An 18933-nucleotide genomic window follows, 5' to 3' on the forward strand; every position below is an offset into this window, starting at 1 on the left:
TTCATGTTCTTAACCCTTTTTTTAGGGGTGGAGGAGGTCGGAAAGGCTAAGGAGTTAAAGAAATAAAAAAAATAATAGTAAAAATATACTCACCAAATGCTATTGCTAAAAAATATAATCTCCCCCTCAAAATTTACCGAGTGATTTAGTTGAATTTTTTTCCGATCTTAACTTCTGAAGAAATTCTAAACCAACATCATAATAAAAATGCTTACCAAATGTTACTTCTCCCCCCCTAAAAAAAAAAAAAAAGGAGTAGCCAAACAGAAATTAACAACCGTCTTATTAATCGATTTTTTTTTTCAATCTTAACATCTGAAGAACTCTTATCGACTACTTACCCGGCGTTTTAATTGATTTTTTATTATCTTAACCAATGAGGAATGTCTTTACCAAATGTCTCCCAAGAGCTCTGATGATGTTATTGATTCAAAGACCAAAGTTAATATATTGTTAAGAGCCAGGCAGAAAAAAAAGCTATACAAACATCCTTCCAAACACCTGCAAGTGCGTGGAAGGCCAACCCAGGTAGTCCCGCGTTACCTGGGCGCTGATTATTTTCCTCCGTCAGGGGAACTCAGGCCCCTCCAGGTGTCTCTCCCCAGGTGTTTCTCTCCCCCCGGGGCCCTGGAGGGAGTCTGTTCCGGGATCTTCTCTCCCAACATTCCAGTTTTCTTGGAATCGGTAATTATCTTTCCATAGACGCTAATTATTTATAGTATTACGTAGGTGGCAGGTGTGTGTGTCTGTGTGTGTGTGTGTGTGTGTGTGTGTGTGTGTATGTAGCAGTAGGAGGGTCCCTCAGGAAAGGCGTCTCGTAGTGTTAGGAGTCCATAGGTTCTTGTGGGAGCAACTTGTGTACGTGTGTGTGTGTGTGTGTGTGTGTGTGTGTGTGTGTGTGTGTGTGTGTGTGTGTGTGTGTAGATGATGATGTACATTTGTAAATTAGAAGACTATGATAAACCTCACAAAAAAAAAAAAGAATCCTTCAGTCTCCCGTAGAAGCCTCGGCGCGTGCCCCTCGTGAGCACGTGTCTGGCAGGGTGTCTGGTTGGCGTGCGCAGGTGCTCGTCAGCCTCACCCGCGCCTCGCCCTCGCCACGACCTGCTTTCCCAGTCTTACACCCACCGAAGGGCTCCACGCGCTGCCTTGTTTTTCCTAGGGTGGAGGCGAAGGAGTCAGTTCATTCTAATCCAACTTACCTATCGACTAAAGCATTCTACTAGGTCCACCCTGAACTAATGCATTGCCTAATCTAACTCATATTTGACCAGATTTACTTTAACTTGAGCCTACTGTCACCTCATACGTCACAATATATCAGCTAATTTAACCCTGGGAAGAGTAATGCAGCGCGTGAGCCTCTTTCAGGTGTAGAGGAAAGCCCCGTTCGTGGGCACGCAAGCCGAGCACCACGCCCCCAGCGGCCTCGGTCCCGCCCGGAGCCCCGCGAGGCGAGGCTCCTCCGCCGACGCATGTTCATAGTGTTTAAGTTGATCTCACATTAAACTAATTTATATTTTTTAAAATAAAATTAAACGCATCGTGCTGTTGTTTATTTTTAAACCCCATGAACCGGTTAAATGTTTACATTGTGTGTTTCTTATTTCCTGCTAATTCAGTACTTTCTTTCTTTGTATTTCCTCCAGCCTACGACTTAAACTCATCGTACTGTTAACTTTTTCACCCCTTGGAACTGGTCAGTGTGTACGTGACTTTCCACTCCCCCTTTCTTTGTCTGTATTTCCTCCTGCCTGCGACTTAAACACTTTCAAAAGGGGATTATCAAGACTGTTCTTCATCCGATTTTTAACGTCCTTCGGCTACTCTATCAACTATTGTCAGAGCAGCGCCATCGGGTTTTTCTTTTTTTGCGTATGAGCTGCCTCCCTCCTTTCCCGTAAGAGAGAAATGTCAGGTAGTCTTCAATCCTCTTCAGGTAACGACACCGGTAAGGTTAGTTGAGGGTAATATTGAAGTTGATATCGAATTATTTAGGTCTTTTTTTTCATCTTTCCTCTTTGGGTATAAATGTCTGGCACACTTGATTTCATATTTTTCTTCGGTCTTGTTAATGTGGAAGAATCACGATACTACATAACTATTACTACACTGGTAAGGTTCATTGAAGGTATTACTAAAGCTCGATTCGGATCTCGTATATCTTTATTTCTTTCTTCTTTATTATCCAATCTTATACCTGCAGTTCGGGGTCATTGAAGCGCCAGAGTGGAGTCCTAACCTCACGCACCATCCTTCTTTATCATCTTTTTTATCCTTCCAAACAACCCAAACAAGTGCACGGTATTAAACTAGGTAGCGACTCAGTGTTTCGAGAGCTCTGATCACGCGCCCGAACCCCGAACTCCGAACCCTCAACCCCGGCGCCGCCCCGAGTTAAGTGTGGTCGCTGCGGCGGAGGAGGAAGGGCGTAGGGCGTCGTGCTGGTGGTGGTGGTGCTGGTGATCATCTTCGTCGGTATTAATTTTCTACTGTGTGACACGACTACGAGGAGAGTCACAGCTGTCTTCAGGTGTGTGTGGGCAGGTGTGTGATGAGTCGTGAGGGTTGGGATTCCAGGCAAGTGAAGTGTGTGACAGGTTACATTATCCTCTCCCTCTTTATCTCGCCCTCTCTACTGTATCCCTCCCCACTACCATCCTTCCTCTCCCTCCCTCTCCCTCCCTCTGTTCTATCCCCCCTTCTACCTTTTCTCTCTCCCCTTCCTCTGCTCTATCCTTCCCCCTTCTCTCCCCTCCTACCTCCTTCCCTCTGGTCCATCCTCCCCTCTCTATCCCCCTTCTCTCTCTCTCCCTCTACTTCTTCCTTTCATTCCATTCCGCCTCTCTCAAACTCCCCCCCCCCCCTCCCTCTGCTCCCTTTCCCTCTCCACCCTCTCTCCACCTTATTCCTCGCATTAACAGCCAATCACCGTGCAGCACATCACACAACAGCCAATCACGTTCCAGAAACTCAAACAACAGCGTAATACCACACCTGTTAATCAATAATAAGAATATACAAAGTAGTCACTGAACAAGGATATGCCAGATACCACTAGATGCAACTTTGGAGATGAAACTCGAACAAGCTCGAAGATGAAAGGCGTGTTGGACAATCTGACAATGCGTATTAAATGGTTACCTTCAGGAATATTAGATTATGCCATTTGAAGTATTAACGAGAGTAATTAATGGTGGGGTGTTCTCAGGATATGTTATTATGTCTAGTCGTCCGTGTGGCTTTGTGACGTAATGAGAAGTAAGTTAGTCATTATGTAAAGTTTTAGTCTTGTTAATTAGCGAGGAGTATAGGCTTAACGGGGTTGTTATTGCTGTTTGGTGTGTATTTCCGTTCTCTCTCTCTCTCTCTCTCTCTCTCTCTCTCTCTCTCTCTCTCTCTCTCTCTCTCTCTCTCTCTCTCTCTCTCTCTCTCTCTCTCTCTCTCTCTCTCTCTCTCTCTCTCTCTCTCTCTCATCCCCTTCATGCTTCACTTATCTCCCTTCTATTTATCTCCTTCCTTTCCCCCTTCTTCCCCTTTTCTTTCCTCTGATCCCCTTCCTCCCATTCTCTTCTTCTCCCGACAATCCTCCTCCTTTCGTCCCCTCTAACCCCAACTCCTTTACTCTTTCTCCTTCCTTCTCTCCCATTCCCCCTTTGCTCCCCTCATCTCCTTTCCCCTACCCCCCCCCCTCCCTTCTCATCGAACCCCCGCTCCTTGCATACACTTCGCCACCCACTCGTCCCCCTCCTCACGGCGGAAATGGCGCGGCATATCGGCAAGTCCAGACGCCCAGCGCGGACCCGGCGGACTTTTCTCGCTTAATAATCGTTCAGGGAAAAACTTTGGCGCCGGAACTTTAATTGGATGTCGTTCTGGTGTCTTTCTCTTCCTCTCTCTCTCTGTCTTGTCTTTCTCCGCTTCTTATTTCTGTCTGTCTTTGTCTCTCTCTGCCTCTTTGTCTCTGCTTCTCCTGTCTGTCTCTGTCTCTATCTGTTTTTCTCTCTTTTTCTGCCTTTCTCTGTCTCTTTCTTTATCTTTCTGCCTGCATGATTGTTCCCTTTTCCTTTAGTCCCTCTTCTCCCTTCCACATAATCTTCCTCCTAGCTTTCATCTTCCCATTTTCTATATTCTTGTACCCTCCACCCTTACCTTATCCCTTCCTTCTTCGTCATCCTCCTTAACCTCCTCCTCCTCCTCCTACTTCCCTTCTCCTCCCCCACCCCCCTTCCTTCCCATACATTCCCCAGCGGTAATAACCAATGGATATTTATGGCTGTGTGTACGTATTCTGTGTCTATTAATATTCCGTGTAAGTATTATGTGGAAATGGTTATCGTGTGTGTATGTGTGCGCGTGTGAGTGAGTGTAAGACCCTTATTCTTAAACATTTCGGGGGCTACACACATCCCCATTTAGGAAGGTTGTTAGTATTTCCAGAGGTAGTTTTATGAGCCTAGTGATAGTTTGACATTTCTTCTGCACCGTGAATGTGAAAGAACCACTAATGAGAACCCGGCTACTAATCTCCTATGTGGCCTTTGGAAATAGTAATTATTGTGAGAGCCGAAAACGTGTGAGAGCATTGGCCTACCTACCTAAGCATTGCGTGTTCTTGTGTGACGTATGTGGATGGAATGCGTTCTTGATGGACATAAACACATAATGGTATTGATGTAGAGGCGGAACAAAGGGGAATAAGGAAATGGTAGAAGGCTATAAAATAAATGAGAGAGGAGGAGGAGGAGGAGGAGGGAGGTGATGGGTAGAGTTATGACCCTAGCTATCTATTGTTTGACAAGGCTTCTGCAACACGAATGTGAAAAAAAACCCAACGAACTCGACCCATCTCCTTTGTGGCCGTTGTTGTGAGAATACGGGCTTTGACGAAGCTGGAAATTAATATGTTCCGCAAATGTACTGTAATTATGAAGACGGGTCGTGACATCACCACCACCGCCACATCCTGCTTCATACTGTAACCGAAGGGGAAAGTCAGACGCGTGTGTGTCTTCGCCGAAACTGAAGGTAAATATAGCCATGTATGCACGATAATCATGATGGTGGTGGTGCTTCACGGCGTGCCGCCATAATTGTTTGGGATCCTTCGCATCTAGCTATCGCTTCCACTGTCATTATTTTAGACGAGCACAGGAATGACGAGTTGAAAAGATTCATATTCCAGCAATTCGTCCGTTATGCTGAAACGCTTTCGGCTCTAAAGGTAAGGTGAAGTTGGCAGTATATGCTATAGCTGCGCATGACCGCAGTGCTCATCTCCGGCTCATTGGCTATTGAGTCTGTGATATGAAGAGTCCCCGGAGCACAGGGCCAGTGTGAAGTGTTGGTTACCACAGTTTACCTTCCCCAGGTTTCCCCAAGTACCTATTTATCGACCAGCCCGAAAGAGAGGATGAACAGCTGGGTGAGCTGCACGCCGATTCCCTCGAACCTGGGCCCTCGGATTCGTAGTCACTTCCACTGCTCCACGGGGACGCATATAGGCCTTATTTATAGGCCTTTATTACAAATCCTATGCTCTTTCGTTGCAAATCAGCTCCTTGGTTTAAAAGCTTTATTGACAGCTCGGATAACAGTTTGATCCGACGAAAGGTTCTTACCAATCACTAAGATAATAGAGCAAAAAAATAACCACCAAGTAATACTCGTTTTGACTTAACGAACCACCGGGTCCATTGTTCTTTATTTTCCATCTCTGGTTACCCGCGCAAGGCCGTGTATGTCCTTCGTGGGTTGATTTCTCTTCCGGTGCGCGTGGTGTCCTTCCCCCTTTCCCCATTTCACCTTCCCATAATCCCCATTCCTCCCCAACACCCGCATACACACACCTCTTCACCTCACGCCGCCGCAGCCTTCCCCCTTCACCCACCCATCCACCCACCGACCCTACTGTGAACCTGCCCGCCCCAGACACACCCACCTTCCTCTCTGTAGACTCATCCATCCACCTTCTCTGTCCCCCTTCCCCCTCTCATCTATCCTCTTTACGCCCCCCTCCCCCTCTCCCACACCTTCACCCCTACACACGCCAGGTCACGAACGCATATTTCTCTTGTGTTTATAGCCTTATTTCGCTTTGCATTCCTTGTTTTCTGTACCGTGTGTGTTGGGGGGTGGAGGGGGGGGTCGTGTGTGTGTGTGTGTGTGTGTGTGTGTGTGTGTGTGTGTGCGCGGGCGCGCGCCTTTCCCTTTTTATAAATACTCTTGGATTTAGTTTTCTTCCCCCATGATGCTATTTATATCAATATGGGGACAACGTTTCCATTTAGATCTCTATACTTTTGATCGAGTTATGATTCGAGGAAAACAACAATAGCAACAACAAAACAGTACTCTCATTCTCCTCCCGAAATTGAACTCTTTTGGATACTTTTTTTTTATATATATAGGAGCAGTGATTAGCAGGCATTTTTTTTTTTTTGCCCTTGAGCTGCTTCCTTTGCTGTAAACAAATAAGTAATCCAACTAACTAATTCACCATATATCCCTGGAATCTATACACAGACCCTCACACAAACACTCTCATCTATATACAAACTTTTTAACACCTGTAATCAGATGCTCTTCTCAACAGGTGCCGCGTGCGATGAGAAAGGCGGCAACAATAACTTCTTGGAGAGGTCGCGAGGTTATGCCGGCGGTGGGAGGAGATGAAACTACACCCTTGAGGCGCGAGGACGGAGAGAGCGCCATCTACCAACGACTGTATATACTAAGGAGAGGAAGGGAGGCTGGCAGGCGAAGTGGGCAGGAGAAGCAAGCCGCCGAACACTTATTATGTCATGGTTTGAGAGTTGTTTCCTAGCGATGTGCAATATGTTCTTGCCTTCATGTTCACATAGTAGAAATAGTGGTAGTACAGTAACTCGTATGGAAGTGGAGTGATGTGGAGTGTGGGCTGTGCAGTAGGAGTGCTGGATGTGGAGTGGAGTGTGGGAGTGCGGGTTAAGTGGAGTATAAATGTGGAGTGCGGGTTATTGTGGAGTGGGGTGGGGGAATGTGGAGTGGAGTGGGGGAATGTGGAGTGGACTAGGATGTGGAGTAAAATATGTTATTGTTGTTATTATTGGAGTGGTGACTAATATTCTCATCCACATATGTTTCTTTCCTCCCTCCTCTATTGCCCTCCCATACTTATTCTCTTCATATTCCATTTTCCTTCTCTTTATAACATTCTCCTCTATTCTTTACTCCTCTTTCTTTACCTACACCAAGTCACTTTCTCTTTCTCTCCTTCCCTCTACTTCATATTCCATTGTTCTCCTCTTCTATAACGTTCTTCATCATTCTTAACTCCTCTTGCTTTACCCACACCACGTCACTTTCCCTCCCTCTTCACCATACCTTAGTCTCACCTTCACCTCCCCGCCCCTCCGTCCATATATCTGAGGCCATTCATCATCATTTTCACTTCCACCGCCTTCGTTTCCTTGCAGTTCGCCCCCATCTCCTACCCCAAGGCTTTCTTTCTCAATACCTCGGTTTGTTTGCTTTTCTTTCCACCACGTTTCCACATCTTTATCGACGTTTTCAGTTCCATCTTTTCTTTCTCTTGCTTTCACTCCTGTTTATCTCTCTTCTCTCGTTCCTCTTTTTATAGTTTCCTCAGTACCCGTTTATTTTATTTTCTCCGTATTTCTTTATCTTACTTTTATCGTCATTCTGGATTACTTTCTCTTTCATCACACTTTCCACTTCCACCTCTTATCTCCGTTTCTTTATCTATTATCTTTCCCTTCGTGGTCCAATTTCCCTATTTCTATTTTCTCGCTACTTCCTATCTCTTTCTCCCCCTCCCTATGTCTAAATTTTTGGTATCCCTTGAATTTGGATAAAAAAATGTTCTTAGTGTAAGGGTTTATTATTGTAGACTGTGGCGATTTAATCCTTTACAAAATAATTATGATCTCTTACCTTCATCCTCCTCCAAGTTTACTTTATTTTCTTTCCACCTTCCCCCGGGCCATATGTATGTTTACGTCCATTGTTCCTTTAGGTTCCTCAGTCCACTTCATAAGTTTTTCCTCTATTTTAACCACCACAATAACCATCACATCTATGCTCTTTTTCTCCAATCCTACCTCTTCCATCCCCTTTCAATCAATATTCTATTCCTCCACGAAGATATTTTTACAGTAACAAGAAGCACCTGTGTCACCTTACCAGTATGTCACTCATGTATAGGTTTGCTCCAATCGCCTTTTTCACTTTCCCCCATTTCCAAGTTTGTTAAAGCTATATACACATGATTGTCTGTATAAAGTGTATAGAAACCTCCTAATAGCTCGTTATATGTTTATTTGGGTGATTACAATGATATTTCTTGCATGTCTGAGACTACATCTGTCTTTCAGGTCCGGGAGCGATGATGAGATCAAAAGAGTCTTTACACACACACCCACACACCCACACACACACACACACACACACACACACACACACACACACACACACACACACACACACACACACACACACACACACACACACACACACACACACACGTCTGCGGAGTAACCAACTTAATACGGCTCACGGACCAAGAGTGTCACATGAATACGAGGACGGAGTGAGTGAAAAGACTGCAAGATTTGTCATCAAGATTACTCAGATGAAGTTATCGCACAATAATATTCCAGATAACTGGAGCGTGTTAAGAGTAATCTGGAAAACAATTGTGCGGTAACTTCATCCGTGTCTAAGCTTGCTGGAAGACCCCGCGTACCTTCTCAGATTCCGAATAGAAAGAAATCACGGTCTTTTCACTCATTCAGTCGTCGTATTCATGTTACTCTGCAGACTTGTGTTCGTTGAGCGTGATGAATGTTCCTGAGACTTTAGATTTAGTTGATTGTAGGGAAGAATAGCGTCAAGGCCCCAAATAAAAACTTGATAACGAAAAATAGCGTGTTTTGTAATTTCTAACCTTACCTTACTTAATACGGACTAAGAATTTAAACTACTAGACAAGGTGCTTCTTGATCAACCATTAAGTTAACTAAATATGACTTGAAACAAATGACCTACTCATCCTAGCCTGTCTGATAAGTTACTTCTTTAACCTCTGAAGACAAAAATTACAAATGACTCTGCTATAGTTCCTACAATGTAAAGTTATCACTGCAATGCGAAGTAAACTGATTGGTATATCAGCAACGTATACTGTAGGTGCTGTCTGCTACCTTCGTGACGGTGCAACACCACCACCAAATTTAATCCAAGGGCGTGCGTGCGGGGAACAAGCCATCGCCGCCACGACTCTTTGCTGGGTCTGCATGGCTCTTGAAACGCCCCGCCTCAGGAACGCTGCTAGGAAGAGAGCTTGCTGGGAAAAAAAAGTACCTATAGGGCCTACCATTATAACTATCACTACTATAACTACTAGATTCACACAGTGCTGAATAAAAAAGAGGAAATAAAACATCGGCTCCATCGTTGCTTTGTCACATCCTGAATAAAAGACAGGCTGGAAGCAAGCCATCCAGAGGTAAGCCTAAAGGGTGTTATGCAAGGTAAGGAGGTGAAGGAAGCAGCTTAAAAAAAAGTGATAGAGAAATACCAGTAAGAGGGTTGGAGAGGAAGCGGGTGAATGAGAGTCGTAATGGAAAACGAAGGAGAGGACATAAATAAAAGGCTAATGGGGGGAGAGATAATGAGGGTATAAAGAGGCATAGACAAGGAAAGAAGAGGGGAGAAGGTAAAAGTGGAGAAAGATGGAGGAAACAGCTGAGTGGAGTAGGTACTGGAGGTAGGGAGGGGTGGAGGGGGGAGCGCTGGGCAGAGACAACAGGGGGCGGGTACGGGGTCGGTGGGGAGTTGGGGGTTGATTGCTTGCTTGGGGTATATGATAATGGTGCCGACACAACCAGGGGGGGAGGGAGGAAGAGATTAGGCAGGGAACAACTGGTGGGTTGGGGTGTGGGAGGGACGTGGGGAGGGGGTACAGTGTAGGAGACAGCAGGGGATGGAGGTCAGGGGATGGGTGGAGGTGGGGGGTGTCGGGGCCGGAGTAACGAGGAACTATAACATGAATGAATAATTGCTGGTTTTATCTTGTTCAAATACACCAAATTTTGCCGTGTTTGTTTTTAATCAGTGTCATTTAATCTTTTGTTATTTTTTCTTTATTATTTACGCATATATTTATCTACTTTTTTATATTTTCATTACTTCTGTTTACGCTTTAATAAATTCCAGGTGCATCAAGTAGACAAAATTTGACCATATAGGACCACATCCTTAAACCCATCGGCCTCTTTTCTAGCGACAAATAATAAGTATATGCTACAGTGTGTTACGCCAACCCATTATTTTGAACGATAGATACACTGATTTACGAAAGTTGAAACCAGACACGGACTTAGTTTAGATATAAATGAGCGTCTTAGTGTCTTAGAAGAAAAAGCTGGGTGTTTAGTTTGCATGATTTTGATATATAAACATTTAACAACCCAACTGCTTATCATCTACGCGACACATACTCCATGTCGGAAACTATTAAAGGGCAAAGTTGGGAGCATACGCTATTAGTTACGCCTAGCCGCGGTGCTAATCTCCGTAACATTGGCCCTTGAGCTTGTGGTGGATAAGAACTCATTAGCCCGGGACACAGAGCCACTGCAACACCCAGGTTACCACAATTTCCCTTCCCCAGGTTTCCCCAGGTTTCCCCAGGTATCCGGTGATGGTGCTGAGGGGAATGGTGGACAACCCCCTGCCGTCCATCTATGATAATGGGACTGCCAGGTCGTAGATAATGGGAAGGAAGGGAGCGAAGGAGGCAAGAGGGTGGAGAGGACAAGGAGAGAAGAGGGGGAAAAGGCGAGGAAAATGAAAGTATAGGATGGGAGGAGACGAGATGGGGAGGAGGGAAGGGGAGGAGAGGGTGAGGTGGAGAAGGAGGGGAGGGGGAGGGTAAGAAGAGGGGGAGCTCGTCATAACTACGTATATACCTCTTCACTGAACCTAACAATTAAATGTAAAAGTAGACGAAAATGCGGCCTCAGAAACTTATTTGTATTTCCTCATAAGTTCCTTGATATCAATAACGTTACTGCATTACCTCGTGAACGTAAATTAACAGAGCAATTAGTAGTTCAAGGCGTGGTAACTACCGAACAGCCATGACTAATTATAGGAGGGACGTTCAAACAGATAATTACCCGCAAGACACACTGTTCTCTCATTACGTTTTAGGCAACGAAATGAATGCAAAGAAGATATAACCTTTATCAGATATTCCTAAAGATAAGCGTAAATAACGTACCAGAATTAAGTTGATAAATGATGAAGACGGAGAACACACCCACTCACGTCCGACCAACAGGCAGCGAAGCGAACCACTGCCAGGTGTATGGACGGGACTGCGCATGCGCCCCAACCGCGCTCGTTACCAATCTTCATGTCGTCAGTTTAACGCCCGAATGTCTTAATCAATTTTTTTCTGTTCTTAATGAAAATACAGAACATAATGAAAATGATATAATAATGTCCCTAATCACCCGTTAACACCTGAATCGTCTTTGTTTCTTTGTTCCCTGATTTACGATAGTTCCGTCTTCCTCCTTATTAGTTACATTGTCAAGAAGCAGTAACAAAATGGTTCCCTCTTCACGAGATGGTGACACATACTTTCTTGATGCATTTTAACCTTCATGGCTGATGGCTGAAGAACTTATCAATTGCTATAAAATTGAAGAAACTAATCGTATCGACCACCCATTTATGAAACCCGTTTATCAGTTACCCGGGTAGAGAATGCGAGCGATTATGGTCAACGCTGAAGTCTGTTCCTTTCCTTATCTTCAGTGACTTTAATTTGCTTTAGAGTTTGTTTCATCATCTAGTAAAATAATGTACATGATCTGCATTTCCGCTCAACTCTATAATTTGAAACGTTTCCCAACACGAAGTAGAACCGTATCGAACCGCTCACTGCTGCCGCTTTACCGAGGTCTGGCGTCCCCTCCTCTGTAATACCAAGTTGTTCGTGTCTCTCAGTTAATCAGATAGCGAGGTTGTTGAGTAAAAGGGTCAGGTACTCCGCCTCCTCTGTAATACCAAGTTGTTCGTGTCTTTCAGTTAATCAGATAGCGAGGTTGTTGAGTAAAAGGGTTAGGTACTCCGCCTCCTCTGTAATACCAAGTTGTTCGTGTCTCTCAGTTAATCAGTTGGTGAGGTTGTTGAGTAAAAGGGTCAGGTACTCCGACTCCTCTGTAATACCAAGTTGTTCGTGTCTCTCAGTTAATCAGTTGGTGAGGTTGTTGAGTAAAAGGGTTAGGTACTCCACCTCCTCTGTAATACCAAGTTGTTCGTGTCTTTCAGTTAATCAGATAGCGAGGTTGTTGAGTAAAAGGGTCAGGTACTCCGACTCCTCTGTAATACCAAGTTGTTCGTGTCTCTCAGTTAATCAGTTAGTGAGGTTGTTGAGTAAAAGGGTCAGGTACTCCGCCTCCTCTGTAATACCAAGTTGTTCGTGTCTTTCAGTTAATCAGTTAGTGAGGTTGTTGAGTGAAAGGGTCAGGTACTCCACCTCCTCTGTAATACCAAGTTGTTCGTGTCTCTCAGTTAATCAGTTGGTGAGGTTGTTGAGTAAAAGGGTCAGGTACTCCGACTCCTCTGTAATACCAAGTTGTTCGTGTCTCTCAGTTAATCAGTTGGTGAGGTTGTTGAGTAAAAGGGTCAGGTACTCCGCCTCTGTACGTGGTTCATAGTTACTACAAATATATGACGAGGGTTCACTTTGCTCCTTACCTGAACTGGCTCATCGGGCGTCCCGCAGAAGACTGACAGGCATCTCCCTCGCTGATCGGCTGCTGCTGCTGTTGTATGTGTGTGTTATTTTACATTATTTTTTCGCAATTGTTTTTTTAAATTGAGGTTTTTTTTTTAAGATTAAGTTGCTGGCTTTTATGGTCATTTGAAGTACGTTTACTTTTTGGACTACAGTATTTATAAATGTTTTGAAATTGTGTGAAATGTAGTGGCCAATAAACTAGCTAACTAGCTCTTGGTTATTAGGCGAGCGAGCTAGCCACTGCACTGGAGCTGTGTGTGTGTGTGTGTGTGTGTGTGTGTGTGTGTGTGTGTGTGTGTTGTCCTCTTTTTATATTATCCTAAACAACACCCCCCAGCAGTGTGCAATAATATCCAACATTTACTACTAACATTTTATTACATTTTTTCACTTTTAAGTAACTGCCGCTGCCTAAAGTGAGGACGAAGTGGAAAGTGGCCTCGGGTAAGTAGGAGGAGGAGGAGGAGGAGGAGGAGGAAGAGGAAGAGGAGGAGCGCTAAACAGCCTCGCAACATGTTCAACGCGCTGTACAGGACGACAACTCATTTACAACAACCTTAAAAATACCTAAAACCTTAAGACTATTGATAAGATAATAATACAGTAGCAACGCGCGCTGACGGCTGAGGACAATGAGACTCCGCTAGGGGGTGTAGGGGAGACGGGCTGGTGGCTGGCTGGGCTGGTGGCTGATGGCTGGCTGTGGCTGGCAGGGGAGTGACACCTGGCCGAGTTGGGTACTGAACACCTATTTAAGTTCCTCAGGTCGTTGCCACACTTGTCTGAACGCTTTTTTCTGTTGTGTTTTAGTTAAGGTGTCAGGTCGTCGCCACACTTGTCTGAACGCTTTTTTCTGTTGTGTTTTAGTTAAGGTGTCAGGTCATGTCACTCACACCCTTGGGAATAGCGTAGCGTCAGTACCTCGCTTCAGCTCGTCAGCCCAGCGTCCAGCGTTACTTGGCTCGTGTTTCTTAGCATCTAGAGAATGGCAATGGCGAGGACACCACGTGACGCCTCGGGCACGGCCGGGGCAGAGCCGCGTTCACAGTCCCTTCTGTTTGCCGTAACTCGAGACACAGTACTTTCCGTCGTTTCGGGAGAGTTACAGTCAATGGCTCACCTGACTCGCCCTAACCGTAATCTTTCCTTACTACGGGGAGGGACACGACAAACAGGGAGGACTGCGTGTCGGCCCTCGGTGGTGGGGAGCCGCGGGGCGTGAGCACGGAGGAAGATCCCTGAGTAAACAAACTGCTGCGCGCATCCCCAGTCATGATCGGTAGCCTTATGCGGGTCGCCCACTCACCGCCGACTGGTCCCTCGCTCCCTCAATAGGTCACCGCCCGCCCGCCCGCCCACCCGCAAGCCCTCCACACACACACACACACACACACACACACACACTGTTTGCTCCTAACCTAATCCACTACCTACCAGACTTACACGGTTCATTCTAGTACAAAAACCTAACTATAAATAAAGAGAAGGAACAAAAATCCTCCGTTACGTTCGTGGCGGACACACACAATTTTACAGTTAACATCTCTAAGCCAAAGGTCATGTATCATCACCGTTACTATCAGCAGCATCTGGGCCTGGAATCATTATTTTTTCTTATCATGTTATACAGCTCAGGTACTTAGAAACATTCGCCAAAAGTGCAGATTCGATTTATATGACTGTCTCTTAACCCAGTCAGTATAAAACAAGAGCTTATTGCACAGTTTTTTTCAACAGCTGTCAACAATAGGAATGAATTATTGTGTTTTCTGTTTCCTCAATGAGGTTCAACCACAAGAGTTTATAAGTTCTTAAAGGAGAAAGGTATTCTTGCGATCTTCACGACACATAACGCGCAAGGGATTCCAGTACCGCTATTTTGATTTCAACACTCGTGGAGAGGGAGAGTTTAGTCACAATTTACATGGCAGAACATGTGGCTCTTTTAACTCTAACCTCGCAAGTTAGATTTAGCCACAGTAAGTGTCAGAACTCATTTTATGGTCAGTGAATGCGTGAAAGGCATCACAAAATCCACTCTGCATGAGGACAAACAGGCGACCTTGAGGGAAAGAACAGGTGGCCGCGGCGGCGAGGGTCTGCGGCGGGAGGGCGAGGGTCGGCGGCGTCGACGGAGTGGTGGCGGTGGGTGCGACGGTCACGGCAGCAGGTTGGGCCTTACCATGGATGGTCATCGTTGTAGTGGCGACAGATCATCCATGTATGGCAGTGGGTGGACGTCCTGGGAGGGAAGGTGAGTGAGCAAGGCAGGGACGGGAGACAGCCGCGGCGATCGGTGGCGGCTGACTCGCAGACGCCCGGCGAGCACGGCCGAGGCAGAGGAAGGCCGCTGCTGCATCGTGAGCGGCTGGGCTTGTTCAGAAAAAAAAAGCCTATCGAAATTTTGACTAAAGATGTGCATGTTTGTATATTCACCCCCATTCCTAGGTAGCGGGACACAGGAACAATATGTAGGTCTGTTCTTAGCCGCGTCTTTGGTGAAACAATACTCTCACACACCGACGGATGAGCTGCGTCACGTCTGCGTCACCCACGCGGCTCCAGGACTCCATGCATGAGATCACCACTTGGCTAGGTATACCTTAAAACTGACAGAATAAGAAAGAACCAAAAGAGTGTCACTTACTCTCACAAGAACAATGCTGTACAACTATCAGTCACACCATATAATTACATAAATAAATACAGAAACCTGATTCAGGCTCGGCGTATCCATAAAGCGCTACAATGACTCAACAAGGTAACATTGAGGGCGGGTTGTCCCATTGGTCGGCCAGCACGAGTGTCGGACAGGAGGCGGAGGGCACAGCGGACCCCAAGAGTAGGTAGACAGCCTTCACTCCTCCCTCGCTGTTGTTCTTCCCTTCATCGACACTAAAGACGAACTAGAATATCTTTGCATCACGTCTTGTCTCCACGGTATTTGTTCCTTCCTTCGCTTCGCACACGAAGGTCATTACACTGGAACGTCGTTGTATCATAGTTAAGTTCTGCGCGACGCTTCGGACGAGAGCGCCGCGAGACAGACAGGCTTGGAGGAAGGGACACCACGCACGCACTTCACTCATTACCTTAGCTGAAGCGGGCCCGCGGAGCCTGGGCGAAGAGCACCCCTTGGTAGAGCGTTCCGTTAATCTCCATACTGACTACTAAACTCTGGTCCTGACTCCTGCCGTCGCCTGGAAGAGAAAGATAAACTAACGTCATTACCCACATTAGCTTCTCTCTGTCTCTCTCTGTGGGAAGAAAATGACACTAGCAAAATAATCACAATATCTAGTTCCCTGTTTACACCTTTCTCTCTCTCTGCTACTATTGAGCTATGAAAGTCAGATCTACAACAGAGGCTGAGCATAGTTTCTTGTTATATCAGGAAGTCAAGCAATAGAGATCTTACTGTAAAACAATACGGTGTCTGTGCTCAATACTCACCCCGCGACGTGATCTTGATGTTGGCGCCGGGCTGGGACGACCCCGAGCCGGGCGTGGTGGGCGGGGGGAGGCGGGGGTCGTGGGCGTCCTCCTGCTGGGCCTGTCGCTTGGCCGCGGGGGGTATCGCGCTGTCCTCCAGGCGGCTGCGCATGTCGTTACGCATGTCGTTCCTGAAGTCGTTGCGGAGGTCATTGCGCAGGTCATTCCGGAGGTCGTTGCGGTGATCGATGGAGTCCTTGAGCCGCCCCGGCCGCTGCAAGTAGAAAGGCTGATACCCTCGGTTATACAGGATGGGCAGCGCTGCTGGGTGGCGAAGGACGGCCTCAGCACAGAGGCTGGGCGTGCCGGGCCGCCACCCACGCCCGCTACTGACTGGCTGGAGGGTGGGCTGAGGGAGGGATTGGCTAAGCTTGGTAGTGCAATGCTTCACTATTGATGGATCGACTGGGTACTATTACTGTCCAAGAACCAAAGGAATGCTGACTAACTCACTGGGCTTATATAGAGATAGCATTAATATATTACCTAATGGCTTCGATCATGCTAAGATTAAAGTAGATGTAGTAGTAGTAGTAATAGTAGTAGTAGTAGTAGTAGTAATAGTAATTGTAGTAGTAGCAGAGTACAGGAAAGGGTACCAGTACAAATACACAAGTGAAGCGTATGAAAGCAAAGATAATCTCACCTCATCCTTGACCTCGAGGTTGAGCGCCTCCTTCTGCGGCGGGAAGGGCATGCCGCCGCCGGCCAGCGGGTGATGTGGCGGCGGCGGTGGCAGCTTGGCGGCCTCGTCCTCGTGCGGGAAGCCGCCGCCGACGCCGCCGAGCCCCTGGTTGTAGAGCTTCCACATGGTGAGGCGCGTCGCCTCCAGCAGCGCCTCCTGCGACCCCGGGGGCGACCCACCGCGGCCTGGGGGAGAAGAGGCGTCAGGGGATGCAAATACACACACACACACACACACACACACACACACACACACACACACACATCACACGCCAGCATGGTTACATACATACGTACATATAACCGCACGACTCATGATTTCAGCTTCAGCCTATCGTCTGTGTCATCACCAGGTTGTGAGCGGCGACGGATAAAAAGGTAATGGTCGATCTCTTGCGGGTGCCCCTAGCCAAGAGGCGGCCGACTGGCACTGTGCCATTAGGTAACGGGGCGGAGGCACAACGGAACCATGCCGGGACGAAGTTTTGTGGAAGGTGAAGAAGGCGGTGAGCCGGGCCGCCGCGGCTCCCCATTCATCTTGTCCAAACAGATATGTAAATAGGCGGTGCGACCTGCCCTGACCCGGGCTGCGGCGAGGCCCTAGGCGGAGCCTTTGGTAGGAGTGTCTCCCTCAGGGCGTAACTTTAGGCTGCGGTGCAGCGTTCCGGCGTGTGGTGCAGCTTCCTTCGTTCCCTATAGAGAGCCAGAGGCCTAAGCTGTGACCACCGTCAGACCGCCCAGAACAGCGGCGTGCAGGCAGGTAGGTCACCGCGGCGGCCTGACCCACGGCGAGGACTTCAACGCAAACCAAAGAACAATCCAACGGCCCGGCGAACAAGAAGTAAAAGAGGAAGAAAAATAAGAAAGGAAGGTGAAGAGTGAATAATAAGAAAAATAGAATAATATGAACTCCTCAATGGGAAGTCAGTACAATGTGCCAAGAGTCTCTCTCTCTCTCTCTCTCTCTCTCTCTCTCTCTCTCTCTCTCTCTCTCTCTCTCTCTCTCTCTCTCTCTCTCTCTCTCTCTCTCTCTCTCTCTCTCTCTCTCTCTCTCTCTCTCTCTCTCTCACCATGCAAGGGGGCGTCGCTTGTTATGTGCTTGCCTCCTCCTCCTCCTCCTCCTCTTCCTCCTTCTCCTCCTCCTCTTCCCATCAAGCCGTCTCTCCCTGTTCTTCCTATCGCTCATCTCCCTGGACGCCTCACCTCTCTTCTGTACTCTCCCTTCTTCTCCTTCTCCTCCTCCTCCTCCTCCTGATAGTGCCCCTCGTACATCACACTTCACACTCCCCGCTATCGTTACCTCCTTCTCACTCCACCTTTGTCTATAGATTACTCTCTCTCTCTCTCTCTCTCTCTCTCTCTCTCTCTCTCTCTCTCTCTCTCTCTCTCTCTCTCTCTCTCTCTTAGTTTTTTTTTCAGCTGTTATTTTGTTGTTGTTGTTGTTGTTGCTGTTATGATTATTAATGTTTATGCAATACTGTTATAACTAACGTCTGGATTCCCAATAGTAATAGTAGTAGTAGTAGTAGTAGTAGTAGTGATGGTGGTAGTAACAGGAGCAGAAATGGCAGTATTAGTAGTATTAGTAGTAGTAGTAGTAGTAGTGGGAAGTCATCACATCCCACACCATCACCATCATCACCACCACTACCACCACCACGTAACACCAACCATTTATCACCACCGCAACCACTCACTCGCCTCCTCTGTCAAGTCCGTTATTCAATTTCACACTTGACACAGACATACCTTCGGGGCCCACAGAACGAGAGAGAGAGAGAGAGAGAGAGAGAGAGAGAGAGAGAGAGAGAGAGAGAGAGAGAGAGAGAGAAGGAAAGAAGAAAAGAGAGAGAAGAGGAGGGAGTGAGAGGGGGAGAGGGAGTCAGTTGGTCGGTCTATCTATCTATCTATCTACCTGAGTCAGTCCGTCAGTCTCACGA

The 18933-nt window shown here is 46.8% G+C and overlaps 1 protein-coding gene and 1 long non-coding RNA gene across 3 annotated transcripts in view; one reads left to right on the forward strand and one right to left on the reverse strand.

Moving 5' to 3' along the window:
- Positions 1 to 2336: 2336 nt before the first annotated feature.
- LOC127003400 (uncharacterized) lies at positions 2337 to 8417 on the forward strand. The gene is made up of 3 exons (XR_007757062.1): positions 2337 to 2533; positions 6596 to 6806; positions 8376 to 8417. It is a non-coding gene; the product is annotated as an uncharacterized LOC127003400 (long non-coding RNA).
- Positions 8418 to 13176: 4759 nt separating this feature from the next.
- LOC127005553 (AT-rich interactive domain-containing protein 3A-like) overlaps positions 13177 to 18933 on the reverse strand; it is a 246837-nt gene continuing 241080 nt past the window's right edge. Inside the window, exons 8-10 of one of the 2 annotated variants that reach the window (XM_050874495.1) lie at positions 16956 to 17179; positions 16271 to 16523; positions 13177 to 16017 (exon numbers count right to left, since the gene is read on the reverse strand). In XM_050874495.1, the coding sequence (XP_050730452.1) occupies positions 15911 to 16017; positions 16271 to 16523; positions 16956 to 17179 (584 nt within the window). In that variant the 3' untranslated portion in view covers positions 13177 to 15910. Of the gene's footprint in view, positions 16018 to 16270; positions 16539 to 16955; positions 17180 to 18933 lie in introns of both variants that reach the window. The other variant, XM_050874488.1, reaches the window with a different exon arrangement.

The sequence above is a fragment of the Eriocheir sinensis genome, chromosome 3, assembly GCF_024679095.1.
Source record: "Eriocheir sinensis breed Jianghai 21 chromosome 3, ASM2467909v1, whole genome shotgun sequence".
NCBI lineage: Eukaryota > Metazoa > Arthropoda > Malacostraca > Decapoda > Varunidae > Eriocheir > Eriocheir sinensis.